Source organism: Anolis carolinensis, chromosome 6 (genome assembly GCF_035594765.1).
Source record: "Anolis carolinensis isolate JA03-04 chromosome 6, rAnoCar3.1.pri, whole genome shotgun sequence".
Classification (NCBI taxonomy): domain Eukaryota; kingdom Metazoa; phylum Chordata; class Lepidosauria; order Squamata; family Dactyloidae; genus Anolis; species Anolis carolinensis.
Genome location: NC_085846.1, coordinates 83,936,078 through 83,954,360, shown reverse-complemented (window position 1 = coordinate 83,954,360; position 18,283 = coordinate 83,936,078). Strand labels below are relative to the sequence as shown.

Below are 18,283 nucleotides of genomic sequence, written 5' to 3'. Positions count from 1 at the left end.
CTCTAGTCAGGATGCCTAATGATAAGGAACACAAGAGTTAAAGTCCAGCATCTGGAGCTCCACATGAAATAAAACGGAGAGCCAGATTCGGTCTAGGGCCTTGAGTTTGACACGTGCTAAGAACTGAATCAGGTAAAATAGTTGTGTTAAACTTTTTTTTTAGAAAGTAAGACAATCCACCAATCAAATACTGAGATGCCGGGTTGGTTGAATTTCAATTTATTTAAAGTAATCGTAGTCTTTCAATTTATTCTACCAAACCTGCTTAACCATAATTTTGATATCATATGGAATTGCTCTGAACAAAGTATGTTCTACGTCCAGTCAGTTGGGCCTGTCCTGATTATGGGGAAGCAAACAGATCACAAAAATATTTCAGAGAAGTCTGCTTAAAATGTTAACCAAATTTAAATATCCACATTAACAGAGATTACGTTGTCCAACACATAGTAAGGTGGAATTTGTACTGTACAGAATGTTTGCTTTTTCTAAAGAATTTCCTTAAATATCGTTCTAATTATAACATTAAAAACAATAAGTGAATACTCTGGTTTAGAAATCTGTACTGAATTGTGCTATATAACCAAGGATACAGGACAACATTTTTTGCCCAAAAGTAACAGGCAGAAGGATAAACAGGTTAATAAAAATAGTAGCTTTCCACTGGAATACAACATGCAAGTTTTAACACACCAGTTCTTTCTCCACTCTCCATTGGGTTCAACAAAAATCACTTGCTTAAAAAAAACAATAAAAGAAAATCATTTACAAAAGGTTTAACCATTCTGGGATTCCTATTTAGTTTTTTGCTTAAAGATATTTAAGTACATAAAACTACAACAATTACACCTGAAGTATTACAATAAGATGGAAAAATTGGTATTTCAACTGAAAATACATATATTCGAAATGAACCAAGGATCTTTTTAATAGAGAAAACTACAGGGGATCTATAGGAAAAGCTAATGTCAGAACTTGCTGTTTAAAAATCGTATTTGCAACTGCTTTTCTTCTTTAGTAGCGCCCTAAAAAAAAGGGAAGAGAGAACACTGTAACCATCTGTTCATACTTCCATGTTTCATTTTTCCTCCTTCTCAGCACCAGCATTCTATTTGCATTCTCCCCACCTGCCACACTTCCAAGATTTTTAACAATGCTAAAAATATATGCCCTACTCAGTACAGTTTACTTATACTTACTTGGGCTGTAGGAACGAGATCTTGACCGTGATCTGTAACGACTATAGTAAGGTGAGGGTGAGCGCCTCCTTTAGAAAAAAGACACAAGTAGTCAGAACTGACAATGGAGCATACAATTATTTTAGTCCCTATGCACTGCATGCATTATTTGGAGTTAGTTTCTGGAGTTTATATCTGGAAAAACTAGGCTTTGTTGAGTGCAAAAGAATACGCAAGTGGGAAATGATTGCTGTGTTATTTTGACAAGATATGAACAAATACACTTAAACGCCATTGTCTTGACATGCAGGCTAATGTTTAAACATTGGATGGTGTTCTGTATCGCAGTTATGGATATGAAGCCTAGTTATGATTGCAAATGCTTCCCCAGATCTAGTTTACCAGGCAGCAACCACACTGAGAGATGGTGACCTGTACATAAGGGGATAAGAATGCTGGTTTGTACAACCTCCTGTTAGTGAGCACAGTGGAAGCATCACCCTCCTTAGTCCTAATTGCTAGTTGAAAAGATTTCCATGTCTTGGTGCAACTGCTGCCTAGATTTGAAGTAGGTTTAAAGAGCCACAAGACATTACTTAGCTATACATAACTAAATAGGTGATTGTTTCTACACACTGAAAACAGTACCGGCAGTCCCCAAATTACAAACATCCAACTTACATACAACTCATAATTAAGAATAGGAGTGAGACAACAGGAAGTGAGAGAAATCTACCCCTTGGGAAGGAAATTCATTCCTGGAAGAGTTATCATGGCAAAATGTGACTCCACTGAGGCTTTATTACCAATCTGTTTCCACAACAACCCAAAATTTTAAAAATCAAATTCTCACAGGGACAGAAAGTGAGCTGAGACATTTTGAAGAGGGGCAAAGACTGCAAAAAACAAAAAACTTTGTAGGGGTGTCAACCCTTCCCTATGCTATGCAAAGCTTAAAAATCTAATTTTGGCTGGAGCTACCCTGTAAAAATATATCTGTTCCAACTTACGTACAAATTTAACTTAAGAACAAACCTACACAATCTATCTTGTTCTTAACTTGGGGACTGCCTGTATTGGTAACATAACGTATTTGTGGTTTGTTTACACTAGAAACCTACCCCAAAGAGTTCTTCATCCTTCTTGAATAAACTATTTTTTTAAATATCACTGTGGGGCTCCAGAAGGGAGGGGAGACTGCACCCTTCCCATTTGTGCCCTCAGAAGGATTCCTTCCTAAAAACTTTCTTTACTCTTCAGCTTATTGCAGTATATTAAAAAACCCACTCCTGATCTTAATACACAAAACACTGTTTACTGGTGAATGATGGTTAGTTATGTAAGTCATTTTAATTTGTTTAATCTGGAATTGGGTTTTTAAGTTACTTCACGTTTTCAGACTTTTAAACATCATTTCTCTTGGCTGCTTTTATGATTTTGTTCTAAGTATTATATGTGAAGCACTGTTTTACTGTTACCTACCTTGGGTATAGTATAGCAATTGACATGTGATTTATGAGGTCTCCAAAGAGATAAACAGTTATGCAAATAGAATAATTACTGGTGGAATAACCAGAAAGTACTGGAGAGAGACACAGAAAATCTGAAGCTGATAGAACAATGTATCATTCATGGTAAATATTCACTACGACCTTCATGTTGAAGTCATAACTTGTACCTGTAACGATAATCATATTCTTCATATCTGTCATATCCTCTGTCATATCCCCTGTCATAATAGGAATCACGGCGACGACCAGCACCTCCACCGCCTCCTCCACCACCACCGCCACCTCCGCTACTTTAAGGGATAATGGTAAGATACATTATGCAGATATTTAGGGGTTTGTCTCAAGACAGCTTACGTTATATCCTGTGTGGTCTCCCAAAGAAAGAATTGCCAAGATCCATTGAATTAACTTCAGCAATGATTCAAATTAGAATTCAGGTGGTTTTGCAGTTGTACTTTAAGATTGTTAAATGAACCAGAAATGATTTTCTCAAACCTAATATGATCAGAAAAGGTTGAACATTCTGACAATTTCAGGGCAAAATCTCTTACAAATAACAAAAATAATTCCCAAAATTTAGTGATCTCCTTACTGAGTTGGCCTGCCCATGTAGATGCCAGGGGTGGGCGTGTGGGCTCTCTTTGTGATAGAGTAATCAACTCGGATTCTCCTGCCATCCAGCTCCATTCCATTTGCATGTTCCATTGCCTGCAAGGAAAATAGTTAATATATTAAAGAGCATTCACTGCTACTTCTCATTAAGCAAACATCAAGTCAAGCATTGTTATTAATTTCCTGCTAATTAAAGTGGGCTGTCTTTTCCACACAGAGAAAATTAAAAACCATTCTTCTGACCTGGAACATTAATGTTATTGAAATGTGATCCTGCCTCCTTGACACCGTGTCCACTTTTTTGTGTGGCCTGGTTTTTAAAAAAAATGATCACGTGCTATTTCCCCAGAAGTAAAGCACATCCTTCTATGACTTCTTCCAATGGCAGCCACAGGAAATGGTCTGATCAGGAGGATGCAATAGTGTGGCTTCCTGCTCTGTGTACATGGCCCGGTTAACACTAGTCAGCTGCCATTTCATTTTCCCTGTCTCCTACCATCTCTGAGTATAATGTTCTAATTGTTATCTTCTTCACTTCTCAGTAACACATGGAGTTCACTCAGATCATACACCTTACATACTCAAGTCTAGATTTTTTTCAAAGAAACCAAACCAAAAAACTTGGGTTGACTTATCTGTGGGTCAATGAGAGTACTGAACCTTAACTCTTATTTTAAAAGGTAACACTACCTTTTCTGAGTACAGTGTCAAAAGACTAGAGCATAGTCCTTCCTTTGAGAACCTAAAAGAAGCATCAACCCTCTTTGCTTGCCATGGCACCACTTCCAGCCTTTTTGAATGCCTGGGTGAGGAAATGGCTGTGGCAGCCTATGGGTGGCTGGCCCCAAGGAGAGATTGTTTCTTTCTCCTCTCCATGGAATGGCCCTCAACTTATCAATGGGTCATATCAAAACCCATAATTTTTGACCCCAAACTAACCCTCAATTTAGGTAGTCAATTTATACTGATTTTCACTAGGGTCCATTTCTCACACTCATGGAAACCAATACACTAATTCAACAAATGCCCTTTTCGGTTCTGTTCTGAATCATAGCAAACTCCACACATCACTTAATTTTTTTTAAATGCCAGCAGTAACTTTAGATAGATTGATCACATTCATTAAAATAATGCTTAGTGCTATCAACTGTTCATTGATACACATTTTAAAAACAAACCACAATGGTTATCTTCTATACTTGCCAACATCACAAGTGCATGTGAAAATTTATCATAAAAGTCTAGATCCAAATACCAATGAGATATTTTAAAATGTGGGAAAAAGATCAAGTGTTGCATGCCTCAATAACAGTTGTATTCTTTAACAGCCCCAATGCTATCATTTAGTGAACAGTATCCTGGCATGATGCGTAAACTAGACTTTCCTCTGAGCAGAGAACAAAAACTACCTTCTTAATGAAGGAAAGCAACTTTGACACAATCCCAACTATTTAGTTACTAAAACGTGTTTATATTTCTAAATAATTCCCAGAATTTAGAGTTGAAACCAATATATTGGTATATAATATTAAACAAGGCCAATGCAGTTTGCCCCTATTTGTTTCAATCAGATTAACTGCATGTTATAGCACCACCTAGCGATTTTCCTTTCATATAAACAGAACAAAAATCTATTTTTAAAAATCTCATTCCACCCAAAAGTTCACACACACCATAACAAATCAAAAGTGAGAAAAACAAGCATTATAAGATCTCATAGCTATTTAATGTCATTCATACAATTGTTTTACATCACTTGTAACATGTTGTTTTGCACACACACCAACAGAAAGATAATAATAATAATAATAATAAAAAAAAAAAAAAAACTTTATTTATACCCCGTCACCATCTCCCCAACGGGGACTCGGGGCGGCTAACATGGGGCCATGCTCAGAGCAATACAATATAATAAAATATAAAAACAACATATCATAGCACCATTCAAAATACAATAAATAATAATAGGCATTACATCAAGAAATCAAAAAACAATAAAACAAGGGCAGGCCGCGTAAACACAAAGATAAAACCTGGAGTGAGAGAGACAGAGACATAATGGCATCACATTATGAAATCAAGTACTGACAAACAAGATAAAACATAAAGCAGCCTCGTGAATTCAACTGTCTCAGAGAAAACAGCAAATATCTATTTTTTTAAAAACAAAATACCCACAGCTACATTATGTTGGGAATGTTGCTCTTTTTATCATTAATAAAAGTATAATTAAGAAATATGGTGTAACCAGCAGACCAAATTGATATTAGACTACATATAAGTAAGTATGCACGTGAAATTCATACACAAATATTCTTAATAAGTGTTACAAATGCAAAGGCATCCTGCATTACAAGTGCTGCAGAATTAGAATAAAAAACCTCACTGCTATATTGATTTGAAGTCATCACAGCTTTAGTTTAAACATTGATTCTAACATCAGGAGAAGTTGCCCCTTCTTTCACTTATTCCAATTTTGAAACACAAGCTTTGCACACTTGGTTATAACAGAACCTGTGCTGGGATTAACCTTGCTGGAGCAGATGCAGCCACTAAGATTAAGAAGGAATTTTCAAGAAGCAAAGGAGCCGCCAATTCCAAAGCCTCTTTCTTGAGGATTGTCAGCTCCTAGAAATTAGGTCTTAAACAGACCAGTGCTACTTCAGTGTGTATTCACTCTCAAATTTGCCTTTTTCATTTATGTTTCCAGGGGCAGACATTTCTTTCAGCTATCCAATCAAGATTTCTTGGAGGAACACACTTGATTTTCCCCCATAGTGAAAACTGTGCCATCTTTCTAGGCCCCCTCCAACTCCATTTTTTTTACTGTAACATATATTAAAATGATTGCTTGAAGTTTCCTACATCTTAATGTGTTGGACTGTCTACATTATGAACCATTACTGAAGAGATAAACAGTAAATCAAAAATCTCAATTAACAAACTAAGAATTCTAACTATAAACTCTACTTCAATGAAGCTGACTTGTTTCTATAAAACAGCTGAATCAGTTTGATGTTGACAATGACCAGTATATGCCATTCATATTAATCCCCTAAAATAGAGAACAAATATTTTTGAATGGTTGGAGAACTACCACATAGGTCCAGCACTCATATCATCTTAGCAAAAAAAAAACAAAATCTGAGATGTTCACAAAATATATAAAATAATTTTTACCTCTTTCGAATCATCTATTCTTTCAAAGTAAACAAAAGCGAATCCTCTTGATCGTCCAGTCCGTTGATCATACACCACATTGACGCCACTCAAGGGTCCATAGCGGGAGAAGACTTCGCGGAGATCTCTCTCAGTTGTATACAAACTGAGCCCAAACACTCCAAGGCAGGTATTAGGATCTGGATTAGCCTGGGAAAGAACCAAGTCAAAACATGAAAAGAGGCCTTAAAAGCATTCTTATACAGTGTATCCCTGGGACATTTTGCATGGTTTATTTTATGCATGTCTGACGAAATGTCCCCTCTATTGGGCCTTCATTTCTGTAGTCTCATGCCTTCCATGAGGCTATAGAGGACATGAGGGAAGCCTTCAAGGCGCCCCGTGGGCAATGTCTCCATAAACCTCCAAATCTCTCATACCAGAAGTGACTTGCCAAGTCACTTTTGACATGATTAAAAAAATGCTTTCCATATAATTAGGATTATAGTCTCTAGCAGTACTGGCTGGAGCTGAAAGTTCTTGTTGTGATAATTACAAGATAGAGTACTATTCCTTTTCTCAAGACCACCTGGACTTTTCCCAAAAGTCACCAGTTGGGTTCTACTATAACTTTAAATATACAATCTATCCTAGATCAAGATAGGCAACCAGTGTCTACCAGTTGTTGTTAGGTAACAACTCTGTTTCCGGCATTGATAATTCTGGCAAGAACACTGCAGTTTGTCATCCAGAAAGCAATCTGGAAGTTGCTCCAAATATTTTCACACAGAGACTTAAATTTCATTTTCCATGCTCAACTGAATCCAATTCACTAAGGAGCCATTAACTGTAGATATTATTGAAAGTTTCAGAAATTTGTTGGAAATAAATACTTCTAGTTCTTTTCCACCTCAGACTGGGTACCATTCCTTTTTCTTCCCCCAAGTCCCCCCTCCTCTAAAAAACCCTAGGTGAAATTTCACTTAGCAGGACCTTCTGTCCAGCTGTCTGAGGTTAGTTATTGGGGAAATCACTTTGAGCTATTCGGATTGTTATTGAATGCTCAGACTTGATCAGATGCCTCATCAAACCATAACAAAATACTGTTTCATACCTTATTAAGATCAGCTTCTTTTATGAAATATTTGAACTTGAATGTAAATGTCCTACCAGCTTATTCTACAAGCTTACACATACTCTGCTGCCAGTATGCCTTCTTCGATTAGACATAGGAGAGTGACTGCGGCTTCTTCGACGGCGATACTCTGGAGTGTATGACCTGCTTCGTGATCGTCTTCTGTGTGAATGAGATCTAGAGCGAGTGTAACGCCTATGAGAATGTCTTCTTGACCTGGACCTTCAAATGACAAATTTTATTTCAGTTTTATGCAAACATCTGAAGTATATTATCAAAATAAATCCACACATTTGATTTTGCTATCACTAATTCCACTGAATCTTTTTTATATTTCATGTATTCAGTGCATTATTTACTTAAAATATCTGAAAAGGCAATTATATATCTACTTAACCATCAGTTAGAAAATGAAATGTGCCATTCTAAGAGGCGACAGCAGCAGTTGAACATAAGACTTTGCAAACCTAGACATAGTATGGAACAAGTTATGAATATGTGGAAGTTAAACATATCCATTCTTGAGGCTTAATATAAAAAGCAGTGTCGTGCAATTTCAGGCGACTATCTGATTAGCACTATACTTGGTCATAATTTAAGCGTGGTTGTAACTAGGCCACAATGTGATACAGACTCACTTGTAATAACTATTCTATGCAACTCTGCTGGAGACCTATATAATTTCTAAAAGGCAAACACTCTGAAATCATTCATGGAAAATACTCCTACTGTCCCAACAGAAAATCTCTAAAATTGAAATGAGCCAACTGCTCATATATGCATACCTGGACTTTGATCTTGACCGAGAGCGTGATTCAGAATGTTTAGAAGCTCTTGATGGACTACGGGATCCTGACCTGCTCTCAGATTTTACACGAGCAGGACTCCCAGCTGGAGATTTTGACTGGGAGCGTGACTCCTAACAAAAAAGGCAGTATTACAAATGGTACTGGCTGTACAAATGCCTACCTTCTTCTATTAAAAGTTATTATATTTTATAGATTGTGCCTGAAAAACAAATGGTTAGGCAATACCCTCCAGAACAAGATTCTGTTTAACCCACTATTAACATTGTGTGATTTTCCTCAAATATTTCCCTACTTCAACCAATTGACCAATACTCTATTAACTAAGTAATCATGCAAATTCATCTACAACTTGATCATACAGACACTGGAACATAAACCATACATTTACTTAACCTAGGACCCATTCATTCTTCCAGATTCTTTTAATTCTACTTCACTCTTGCTTTCTACTTTTCTTCATTCTTCATTGAGTTTTTCATTTTTCATACTTCGTGTATTCTTCCCCAATTCAAACAATTCATTATAGCCTTAAAAATATTCAAGTGCTTCTATCTGACCAATCTTCTGTTCAATTTTTCCCCCATTCAATTTTAATTTTCTGATCTTTAACACTTTTCATTAGCCTTCTTTTATCTTGATTTATCTTCCACATTCTTGGAAAAAACTCTTCCATTTCTTCACGAACATTAACCTTAATGGAAAAAGAACATTTAGTATATTTAAGCATGTGGGGATTATAAAACTCTGCTGGAATTTCAGATTGTTATCTACTAAAAAGGAATAGCCAGCAGGTGAAGTGCAAATGTCTAGTTTATAAAAGCAATTTTAAAAAAATCTTTTAACTGGCGTAATCATATAGACGTAAATATAATAAGTCCATTGATTTCCTTACAGCATTTTCCAAATGTTTTGTGTCTATTCTGCACCCATTCTAACTTTACTTTTTTCAATTCTGTAAAATATACACATTCACACATTAAAATAATCTGAAGATTTAAATATCAGACGTATGCTTGAAGTTAAAACAATGAAAACAAAACCAATTAACCCAGGATTCAAGGAGCTTCACCAGGCATACCCTGTGAACATTTGACTTTTCCCCTTTATCAAGAGACTTTTATGCTGCACAAAAACTGCTTTTAAGTCTGCAAATGATAAGGAATTTACTAGGCAGCACTGGAGACATTTCTCAAGCCACATAAATCCAAAACGTGGCTTAAAATTAGATGGAGTTCTTTGAATCCTTGGAAAAGATTATATATTTGATTGATCTGCTCAGGTATGAAAGCTTAAGTTGCATATAAAATGACATATTCATATAGTACAATAGAAATGAAATCAAAATTGATGATCATTTCAGTGTGATAAATTAAAACTTCAGTAATGCTGCATGTGTGAAATTATAGCTATTCTGTACACCACTAGAGCAAACTTGGCATTTAAAAAGCAACACAGGACAAGGAGGCATGGTGTTTACAGTAACACATTCAAATTAGGTAACTAGGAGAACAAAGAAACAAACAGATCTTCTCTAGTTCTCATAGTAATCTATGATGTAGGGTGGGGTTTTTTGCCTTTTCGGGCCATAGCAATTGCTAACATTTCTTTTCACAAATGCTAGGGCATCTCATAGTTTAATTTCTGGCTGCTTCTAATTCTAGCATTAAAGGTGGTAACCTATTGTCACACATTACATTTATATTCTCATACCACTGTCATGTTGAATCTGATGACTTTCTTAACCTGCAAGTTTTATATGTACATACATTTTCTAAAATGGACCAATATATTAGGTAGAGCTGATTGCCTGCTCAAAATTAAGACACATTTATTTTGCAAAGTCAGAGGAGTAGGTAGAAAAAAAGAGGAAGCAGAAATGGAAAATGCATGAGAAAGACAAAATAGAATACTACACACAAGCCTCTTCCATCTATTCAAGGGACCAAGGTGTATCAAAAACTGAAAATGGCTGCAAAACAGAACCCAGTTCTTTTTTTAACTTGCAAGACTGAACACTAGATGGCAACAGGTTGACAGAGAGAGGGGTGTGTGTGGTTGACTGGGGGTGGATCAAGGGTCAAAAGTGTGGCACATGGCTATAATTTAGATTTGTTAGGTGAGTCGTATAAAAGTGAAGAACCTGAAGGGTAAGTGAAGTCTATATAAGCAGTGCATGTGGAAGGGGATGGGAGGAAGTGCTTGACACAAACAATTCCCATTTCACCAATAACAGTTTCTGATTCTGGTACCCCACATAATGTCCCTACAACAAGGGTGCATATGGGGAGAACCTATGGACTTTCAGATGTTTTGAACAGTGCCCTCAAAAATCACACTAGCCAGGCTGAAGTAGGCTACTGTATAGTCAAATGTTCTCCAATTCTGGTCTATATTTATCGATTTGGAAATGCTAGATCAACAAATCAGCTCACTTCTACAATATGGCTGCAAAAATATTGTAGAACTGGCTTAACGCTATCTTTCTAACTGTAAAAGGTAACTTAATGTATGCAGACAATTAAAGCCCTAAAGCATGAATTAAATCACTATTCACAATGTATTGGGGTGTTTTATATGAAATTGGAATCCTGTCACTGAAAGTGGCATTATAGTTTACTCTTGCAGGTCAAAATTCCAATTGAGAAAAGTCTTGGGATAAACAGGCATACAGCATGCACATGTTTCAGTTTCTATCTGATGGATATAGTTCAATTTCTTTAAAAATCTATTTTCCCAGCCCTTGTCTTAAAACATCTGGCCAGTTTCTAAAGGTAGTCTGTTATGCATACCTACTGAACCATGAAATTTGTGGGATCAGCTTAGATCAGGTATGGGCAAACTTGAAAAAGACAGAAACTATTGTTTCTACCAACAACGGTTTTATGAAGAAGGAATAACAATCCAATAAATCCAATTAAGATACTACCAGTCTCAAATAAAAGCAGAAAGCTTTAGGGTTAATCCCTTGAGGAAGGCAACAACATGCCACACAACCAATATTTTCTGCAGCCAAATAATATTTTAGCACCCTCAAACAACACCAATATGGGAATCAATGGCTCCATGAATACCAAATAACTCATGAATCCATCAGCCAAGATCAGTTATACTTAATGGCTCAACCAATGGTAAATAAGGAAGGAGAAAGTCATGAAAAGGTACAGAACATGTGCCTTTACAATTAATGATCATGTTAGCATGGTAATTGCTCACTCCATGAACAATTATATTGACCTATTCTATTTGGACATATAGTAGCATTAATACAAGTTATTAATGCAATTCATAATACAGAACAGGTACCTGAGTGCTGTTTTTTTAAAAAGAATATACCTATTCTATGCTTAGTGAACAAATGTACCCCTGAAAAGTTGCAAATCCACTGCTAATTCTCAGCAGTCCATATTGACTTTCTTTTGAGCTATCTCAGAATAAACTCATTTACTTACACTGTATCTTCTCTCTAAAAAACTAGCTCTTGGCCTAATAAGGCTGAAACATTTGTTTCCTTGGATGCTCTACTGACAAGAAAAGCACTTCCACATGATGCATTTAGAACTGGTGAACTTAGAAAATAAGACATTTGTGTACCTTTTCCATAAGAAGGCATTTCAATAAAAGCACATTTGCCTAAAACTTCAGTATTTAATTTTTAAAAAACTATGTTCTACTAATAAGAGATGGCCAAAACATTGATCTTAATTGTTGAATGTTATATTAATACTATTTTCAGAACTACTCTACAGTATCATTGGGGACACACCTTCTCTAGCTTCACTCCAGAAGACACTGCTGATCCCTGGCCAGCCATAATGGTGAAATTTATAAGTCCTAGCTGCTAAATATTCACTTCGCCCCTGAAAGTACACAGCAGTCTAGTTTTGATGACCACAGCTGGAAGAAGCATACATGCAAGATGTACAATATGGTGGTCCTAGGTCACAAATGGCTTTAACGCCATCAACTGCACCTTGATCTGGACCCTGACAATCACATGCAGCTAGAGACTCTTGCTCTAAAATACAGTAGAGAAGTGGAGCCGATACAACGCGTTTCTGGATAGTACCACTATCTTCTTATCCGGGAACAAGTAAGGAATCAACAGCATCCAAGCTTTAAACCTGCTGAGATAGGGAAAATGCCACATCCAAATAAGTAATTAAACTCCTTTCCCCCCACATCATTGACAGGACTTGGGATTTACCCACCACAACCTCTGTCCTATCTGGCTTCAACGTGAGTACGTTGCACTTCATTCCAAATCCAAGCACTTGGGCAGTTGTCCCTGGACTCTTAAGAGAAGGACAGAGCAAGGCCATCTTAAGTAACTGATAACATCTTGCACCTGAGCCTTTATAGTTTCTCTCATATAGTTCTAATGGGTTTCAAATATGGGCTAAAATAAAGAGCCCTGTAAAACACAACAGGTAAATTCAAAGAGCGTTGTCTCAAACCGAACCCTTAATTCTAAATCTGTTCAGTTTAAAAATTATTTAGGTTGCAATACTATCACATAAATTTCGATCACTACTTTTAATATCTGCAGAGAATATTCTAAGTTGTGAACTGTGTACATTGTATTTTAAGGTATCAAATCATTACTTGTATGTAAAGCCGCCTTGAGTCCCCTCCGGGGTAAGAAAGGCAGGGTAGAAATGCCGTAAATAAACAAATAAATAAAGACAAATATTTTGCTGTCGGTGGTGAGGTGAGGAAATTCTACTAATGTGTTTTACAGTGTTGTGATAAAGACAATGAAATAAAAGCACACATATACACGTTGAAAACGAAATTTAAGAAAAATAAGCTTTTCTTAAAACAGTAATCTCAACAAAATTTAAAAACATACTGCCAGTAGGATTCATTTTTTTTTTCTTTTTGCATAATTAACTCATGAAAGGGCAGGGATGTCCTTACAACATCTAACAAGAGGGGGAAACAAACCTTAAAAGATCACAACAGCATAGGTATGCCCTAGAAAAGGGGAATGGAACCATATTAAGTGCCTAATGTCTTACTGCTTTATCACTAGTAAGCAAAAACATATAAAGACTAATATATTTGCCCTTTGGTGTCTATCATGTAACAGAGCAGACCTTGAGGTCCCTCACTAGTCTGGTTTTCAGATTATGTAAAATTACCTTCAAGGCTTGTCCCATATCTAATTATGATTGTACAGGCAGTCCCAAAGTTACCATCAACTGCACCCTGACAATTACATGCAGGTTTGTTCTTAAGTTGAATTTATATGTAAGTTGGAACAGGTACATTTTAAAGAGTAACTCCAGCCATATATGTGCTTTGGATAGCATAGGGAAGAGTTAACACCCCTGTGATGTTTATTTTGTTATGTCCCTGTTCAAAAGATTTAACTGCACTTTCTTGATTTTTCTTAATCTTAATTTTTCAAGTCCAGTTAATAGTTTAGTTAAAATGTAATTTTAGCTGTGTGGTGTTTAATTTGTTGCAATGCTTTATTATTGTTTGATGTCAATATTTATTGTGTTATTATTTAATTTATGGTAGCTTTATTTATTTGTTGGTTGGTATTTTATGGCATTGAATATTTGCCTAACCACCGTTGAATCCCCATTAGGGAGATAGGGTGGGATACAAATAAAGTTTATTATTATTTATTTCTGTCCATGTGATCATTCAATTTTGAAAAACGTGGTTTGTTGTAGGATTGGCAAGAAAACTTCAGTGGCGATACCTTCTCCCCATCATTATTCCAAGAGTGAATTTCCCTTCCTAGGGGTAGATTTCTTAGGGTTCAAATCATTGTACTAATAAAGCTAAACTACAGAATCCATTTGGTGATTAAGAATTCTTACATTTCGTCATTGTCAAAGGCCTGTTTTAAAAGCCACATTTTCAATTCCTTCCTTAAAAAACATGAGTGAGGATGCTTACCTAATATCTCTGGAGTGGGTATTTCCAAAGTTCCTAAATGTTGTTCTGATTGTTTTATATAATAATTGCCTATTGATTCCCATTGAGATTAAAACTGCCCCTTTCCGATATCTTTAAATAACCAGTTAAAGACCTACCCGTTCAAACAAGCTTTTGGCAAATGAATTAAATTGCTAATGACAGCAAAGTCGATTTGCACTGAGCTTAACAAAATATACTATTTGACTAACAAATCTCCACAATAATTGTAATTGGTTTAAAATGTTCTTTTTTCTGGATGTTATTATGCTTTGTATGATTTTTGTCTTGTATTTTATGTTCAACGTGCTTTGATTTTTATTGTATTATGTTGTGAGCTGCTTTGGGTCCCGTTAGGGAGAAAAGTGGGAAATAAATAAAGATTTATTATTATTATTGATGTGTCGGTTGTACTGTGTTCATTTTGTGATAGTTTCAAAATTAAATGTTACTTATTTCATTTTATGTTATCTACTATGTTTTTATGACTGTAAGCCACTCCGAGTCCCTTGTTGGGAGATGGGGTGGAGTATAAATAAAGTTCTATCTTTATTATTAGGGGCAGATTTCTCTCACTTCCTGTTGTCTCGTACTAGTTCTAGTTCAGGCATGAGCAAAATTCAGTCCTTCAGGTGTTTTGGACGTCAACTTCCACAATTAGAAAGTGTGGGAGTTGAAGTCCAAAACACCTGGAGGGCCGAAGTTTGCTCATGTCTGTTCTAGTTCCCTATTACGAGTCGCTTGTAAGTCACATAGAATCATACAGTTGGAAGAGACCTCGTGGGCCATCCAGCCTCTGTTTAAAGGCCTCCAAAGAAGGAGCCTCCACCACACTCTGGGGCAGAGTTCCACAGCTGAGCAGCTCTCAAAGTTAGGAAGTTCTTCTTAATGTTAGGTGGAATCTCTTTTCCTGTAGTTTGAAGTCATCGTTAGGCATCCTAGTCTCCAGGGCAGCAAAAAACATAAGCTTGCTCCCTCCTCCCTATGACTTCCCTTATCATCATGTCTCCTCTCAGTCTTCTCTTCTGCAGGCTAGATATGTCCAGCCCTTTAAGCCGCTTCTCATAAGGTGGCATATTTGTAACTCAGGGATTGCCTGCACATATAAATACAAGTATTTTTTTTAAAAAAACAACCCTAAAATCCAAAATACTTCGGGTCTCAAAGTCTACTGGAATAAAACTCAACTCTGTAAGTTTGCCAATGGTTTTGGTTGATCGTTACAGCAATCTGAGGCAGTGCAGGATCCCCTCCACCAACTACAGCATGAGAAACGGGATGGGGAGTTTGGCGGACAGGACGCGAGGAAATGAGAACAGCCTGGAAGGTGCTTTCTTGGTGGAGACAGGACGGGAGAACAAGGTAGAGTTCAAGGCCTCGAAATGAGAAGGGCAATGAAAGAGGGTGGACTTAAACAAGGTATGGCTAAAATTTGGGCGCTCCAGGTGTTTTGGACTTCAACTTCCACCATTCCTAACAGCCTCAGGCTCTTTCCTTTTCCCCCTCAGTAAGCGGCTGCGGGGAAAAACGAAAGAGCCTGAAGCTGTTAGGAATGGTGGGAGTTGAAGTCCAAAACACTTGGAACGCCCAAGTTTTGCCCATGTTTGGCTTAAACAGTGACGCCCTACCACTGAAGAGAGGGGGACACGTTGGGGCCCAGGCCCGATGTGCAGCCTGAGCTGGGAAACGGAGGGAAGGAGAGGCGGGCCTGGAACCCTTCCGCCGGCGCGACCCCACCTCGGACGAAGGAGCCATTTTGGCGGCGAGCAAGGAGGCCTCTCTCTGTCTCTGCGAGACTCCTCCCCGTCCTGGGCCTGGCTGCGAGTTCGCTCTCTTCCCCTCTTCTCCCACTTCCATGTTTTCCTCCTTAGGGCCAGGCCAGGCCTCCGATGCCTGGGCCTGGACGCAGCCCGTCGTTACTCACCCTCCCCTCGAAGTTATTCTCCTCCACGTCGCTCATGTTGGCGCGCTTCTAACGCGGCAGGCGGGCCAAACAAAACAAAATAATAAAACGAGTGCGAACCCGGGCGAGGAGCCCTCGAGGCTTACAAACACCGTCACTGTGGCGGCAACGCAAAATGGCGCCTCGGCCAGCCAGCTCTGCGCCCGGCACCCAAGCGTGGAGGCGGGCCGCCTGAAGCCACGCCCCCTGAAACGCCACAATAGAGATTGGGCCGCCTCAAAGAGCGCGAGGCAGCGGGAAAGCAGGCACCGGCGCACGCGCAATCAGGCCCCCTTCAGCTCAACTGCCATTTGGTAGCACGCATGCGCGCCCACTGTAAAACTCAGTCGCTTTTAAGCTGCACTCTTGATACTAATGGAGACCGAACAGAACTGCATCTCCACAGTGCAGTTTGATAGCACTGCTGTGGCTTAATGCTATCGAATCATGGGAAATTGTAGTTTGGCCTTTGCCAGGTTCAAAACCTTGTGAAACTGCAATTCCCATGGTCCCATAGCGTAATAGCTATGGTCACTAAAATAATACAGTAGAGTCTCACTTATCCAACATAAACGGGCCGGCAGAACGTTGGATAAGTGAATATGTTGGATAATAAGGAGGGATTAAGGAAAAGCCCGTTAAACATCAAATTAGGTTATGATTTTACAAATTAAGCACCAAAACATGTTATACAACAAATTTGACAGAAAAAGTAGTTGAATACGCAGTAAATGCTATGTAGTAATTACTGTATTTACGAATTTAGCACCAAAATACCACAATATATTGAAAACATTGACTACAAAAATACATTGGATAATCCAGAACACTGGATAAGTGAGTGTTGGATAAGTGAGACTCTACTGTAATAGAATCATTGAGTCAGAAGAGACTGCATGGGTCATTCAGTCCAACTTCCTGCCAAGAAGCAGGAAAATTGCATTCAAAGCACCCCTGATAGATGGCCATCCAGTCTCTGCTTAAAAGCCTCCAAAGAAGGAGCCTTCACCACAGTCCGGGGCAGAGAGTTCCACTGCTAAACAGCTCTCACAGTGAGGAAGTTCTTCCTAATCTTCAGGTGCAATCTCCTTTCCTGTAGTTTGAAGCCATTGTTCCGCATCCTAGTCTGCAGGGCAGCAGAAAACAAGCTTGCTCCCTCCTCCCTATGACTTCCCTTCACATATTTATATATGGCCATCATGTCTCCTCTCAGCCTTCTCATTGTTTATCCCACCTGAGTTTTTCACTATATGCAGCACTTTATCTAACTCACCCATGGGTTTTACAATTTCCACGCCTCGCACTTTGGCCCAGCTCGCCCTCACTTAAATTTTGTACTGTTTTCATACTCTGTTTCATTATGCTACTGTTATGTTTTGTTTTACTATGTTATTGTATAAGCATTTTTATTGGATGTTGTTGTGTGTCTTGTATGTATTTTATTTTGTTTTATTGTAATTGCTTGGGCTTGGCCTCATGTTAGCCGCCCCGAGTCCCTTCGGGGAGATGGAGGTGGGATACAAAAATAATTTTTTTATTATTATTATTATTATTATTATTATTATTATTCTGTTCTGCAGGCTAAACATGCCCAGATCTTTGAGCTGCTCCTCATAGGGATTGTTCCCCAAACCCTTGACCATTTTAGTCGCCCTCCTCTGGACGCTTTCCAACTTGTCAACATCTTCCTTCAATTGTGGTGCCCAGAATTGGACACAGTGTTCCAGGTGTAGTCTGACCAAGGCAGAATAGAGGGGTAGCATGACTTCCCTGGATCTAGACACTATACTCCTATTGATGCAGGCCAAAATCCCATTGGCCTTTTTTTTTGCTGCTGCATCACATTGCTGGCTCATGTTTAACTTGTTGTCCAAGGACTCCATGATCCATTTCACAGGTACTGCTGTTGAGCCAGGAGTAATAGTAATAGTTAATAGTTAAAGGCTTTCATAGCAGGAATCACTGGGTTGCTGGATGACCAGAAGCATTATCTCCTGATGTTTCAC

The 18,283-nt window shown here is 38.1% G+C and overlaps 1 protein-coding gene across 4 annotated transcripts; it reads right to left on the bottom strand.

The window, feature by feature from the left end:
- Positions 1–203: 203 nt before the first annotated feature.
- On the bottom strand, positions 204–16,456 carry tra2a (transformer 2 alpha homolog). Of its 4 annotated transcripts, none has more exons than XM_062957155.1 (8): positions 16,260–16,456; positions 8,381–8,514; positions 7,658–7,817; positions 6,482–6,670; positions 3,282–3,397; positions 2,857–2,976; positions 1,200–1,267; positions 204–1,025 (listed from the first exon to the last, which is right to left on the bottom strand). In XM_062957155.1, exons 1-8 carry the CDS (start codon positions 16,293–16,295, stop codon positions 1,015–1,017), a joined length of 834 nt encoding a protein of 277 aa, XP_062813225.1. In that variant the 5' UTR covers positions 16,296–16,456; the 3' UTR covers positions 204–1,014. The 4 variants fall into 4 exon arrangements, with proteins under 4 accessions (XP_062813225.1, XP_062813224.1, XP_003222198.2 ...); XM_062957154.1 differs by having other exon boundaries at positions 7,652–7,817; positions 16,260–16,455; XM_003222150.4 differs by having other exon boundaries at positions 2,857–2,979; positions 16,260–16,455.
- Between the last annotated feature and the right edge of the window lie 1,827 nt (positions 16,457–18,283).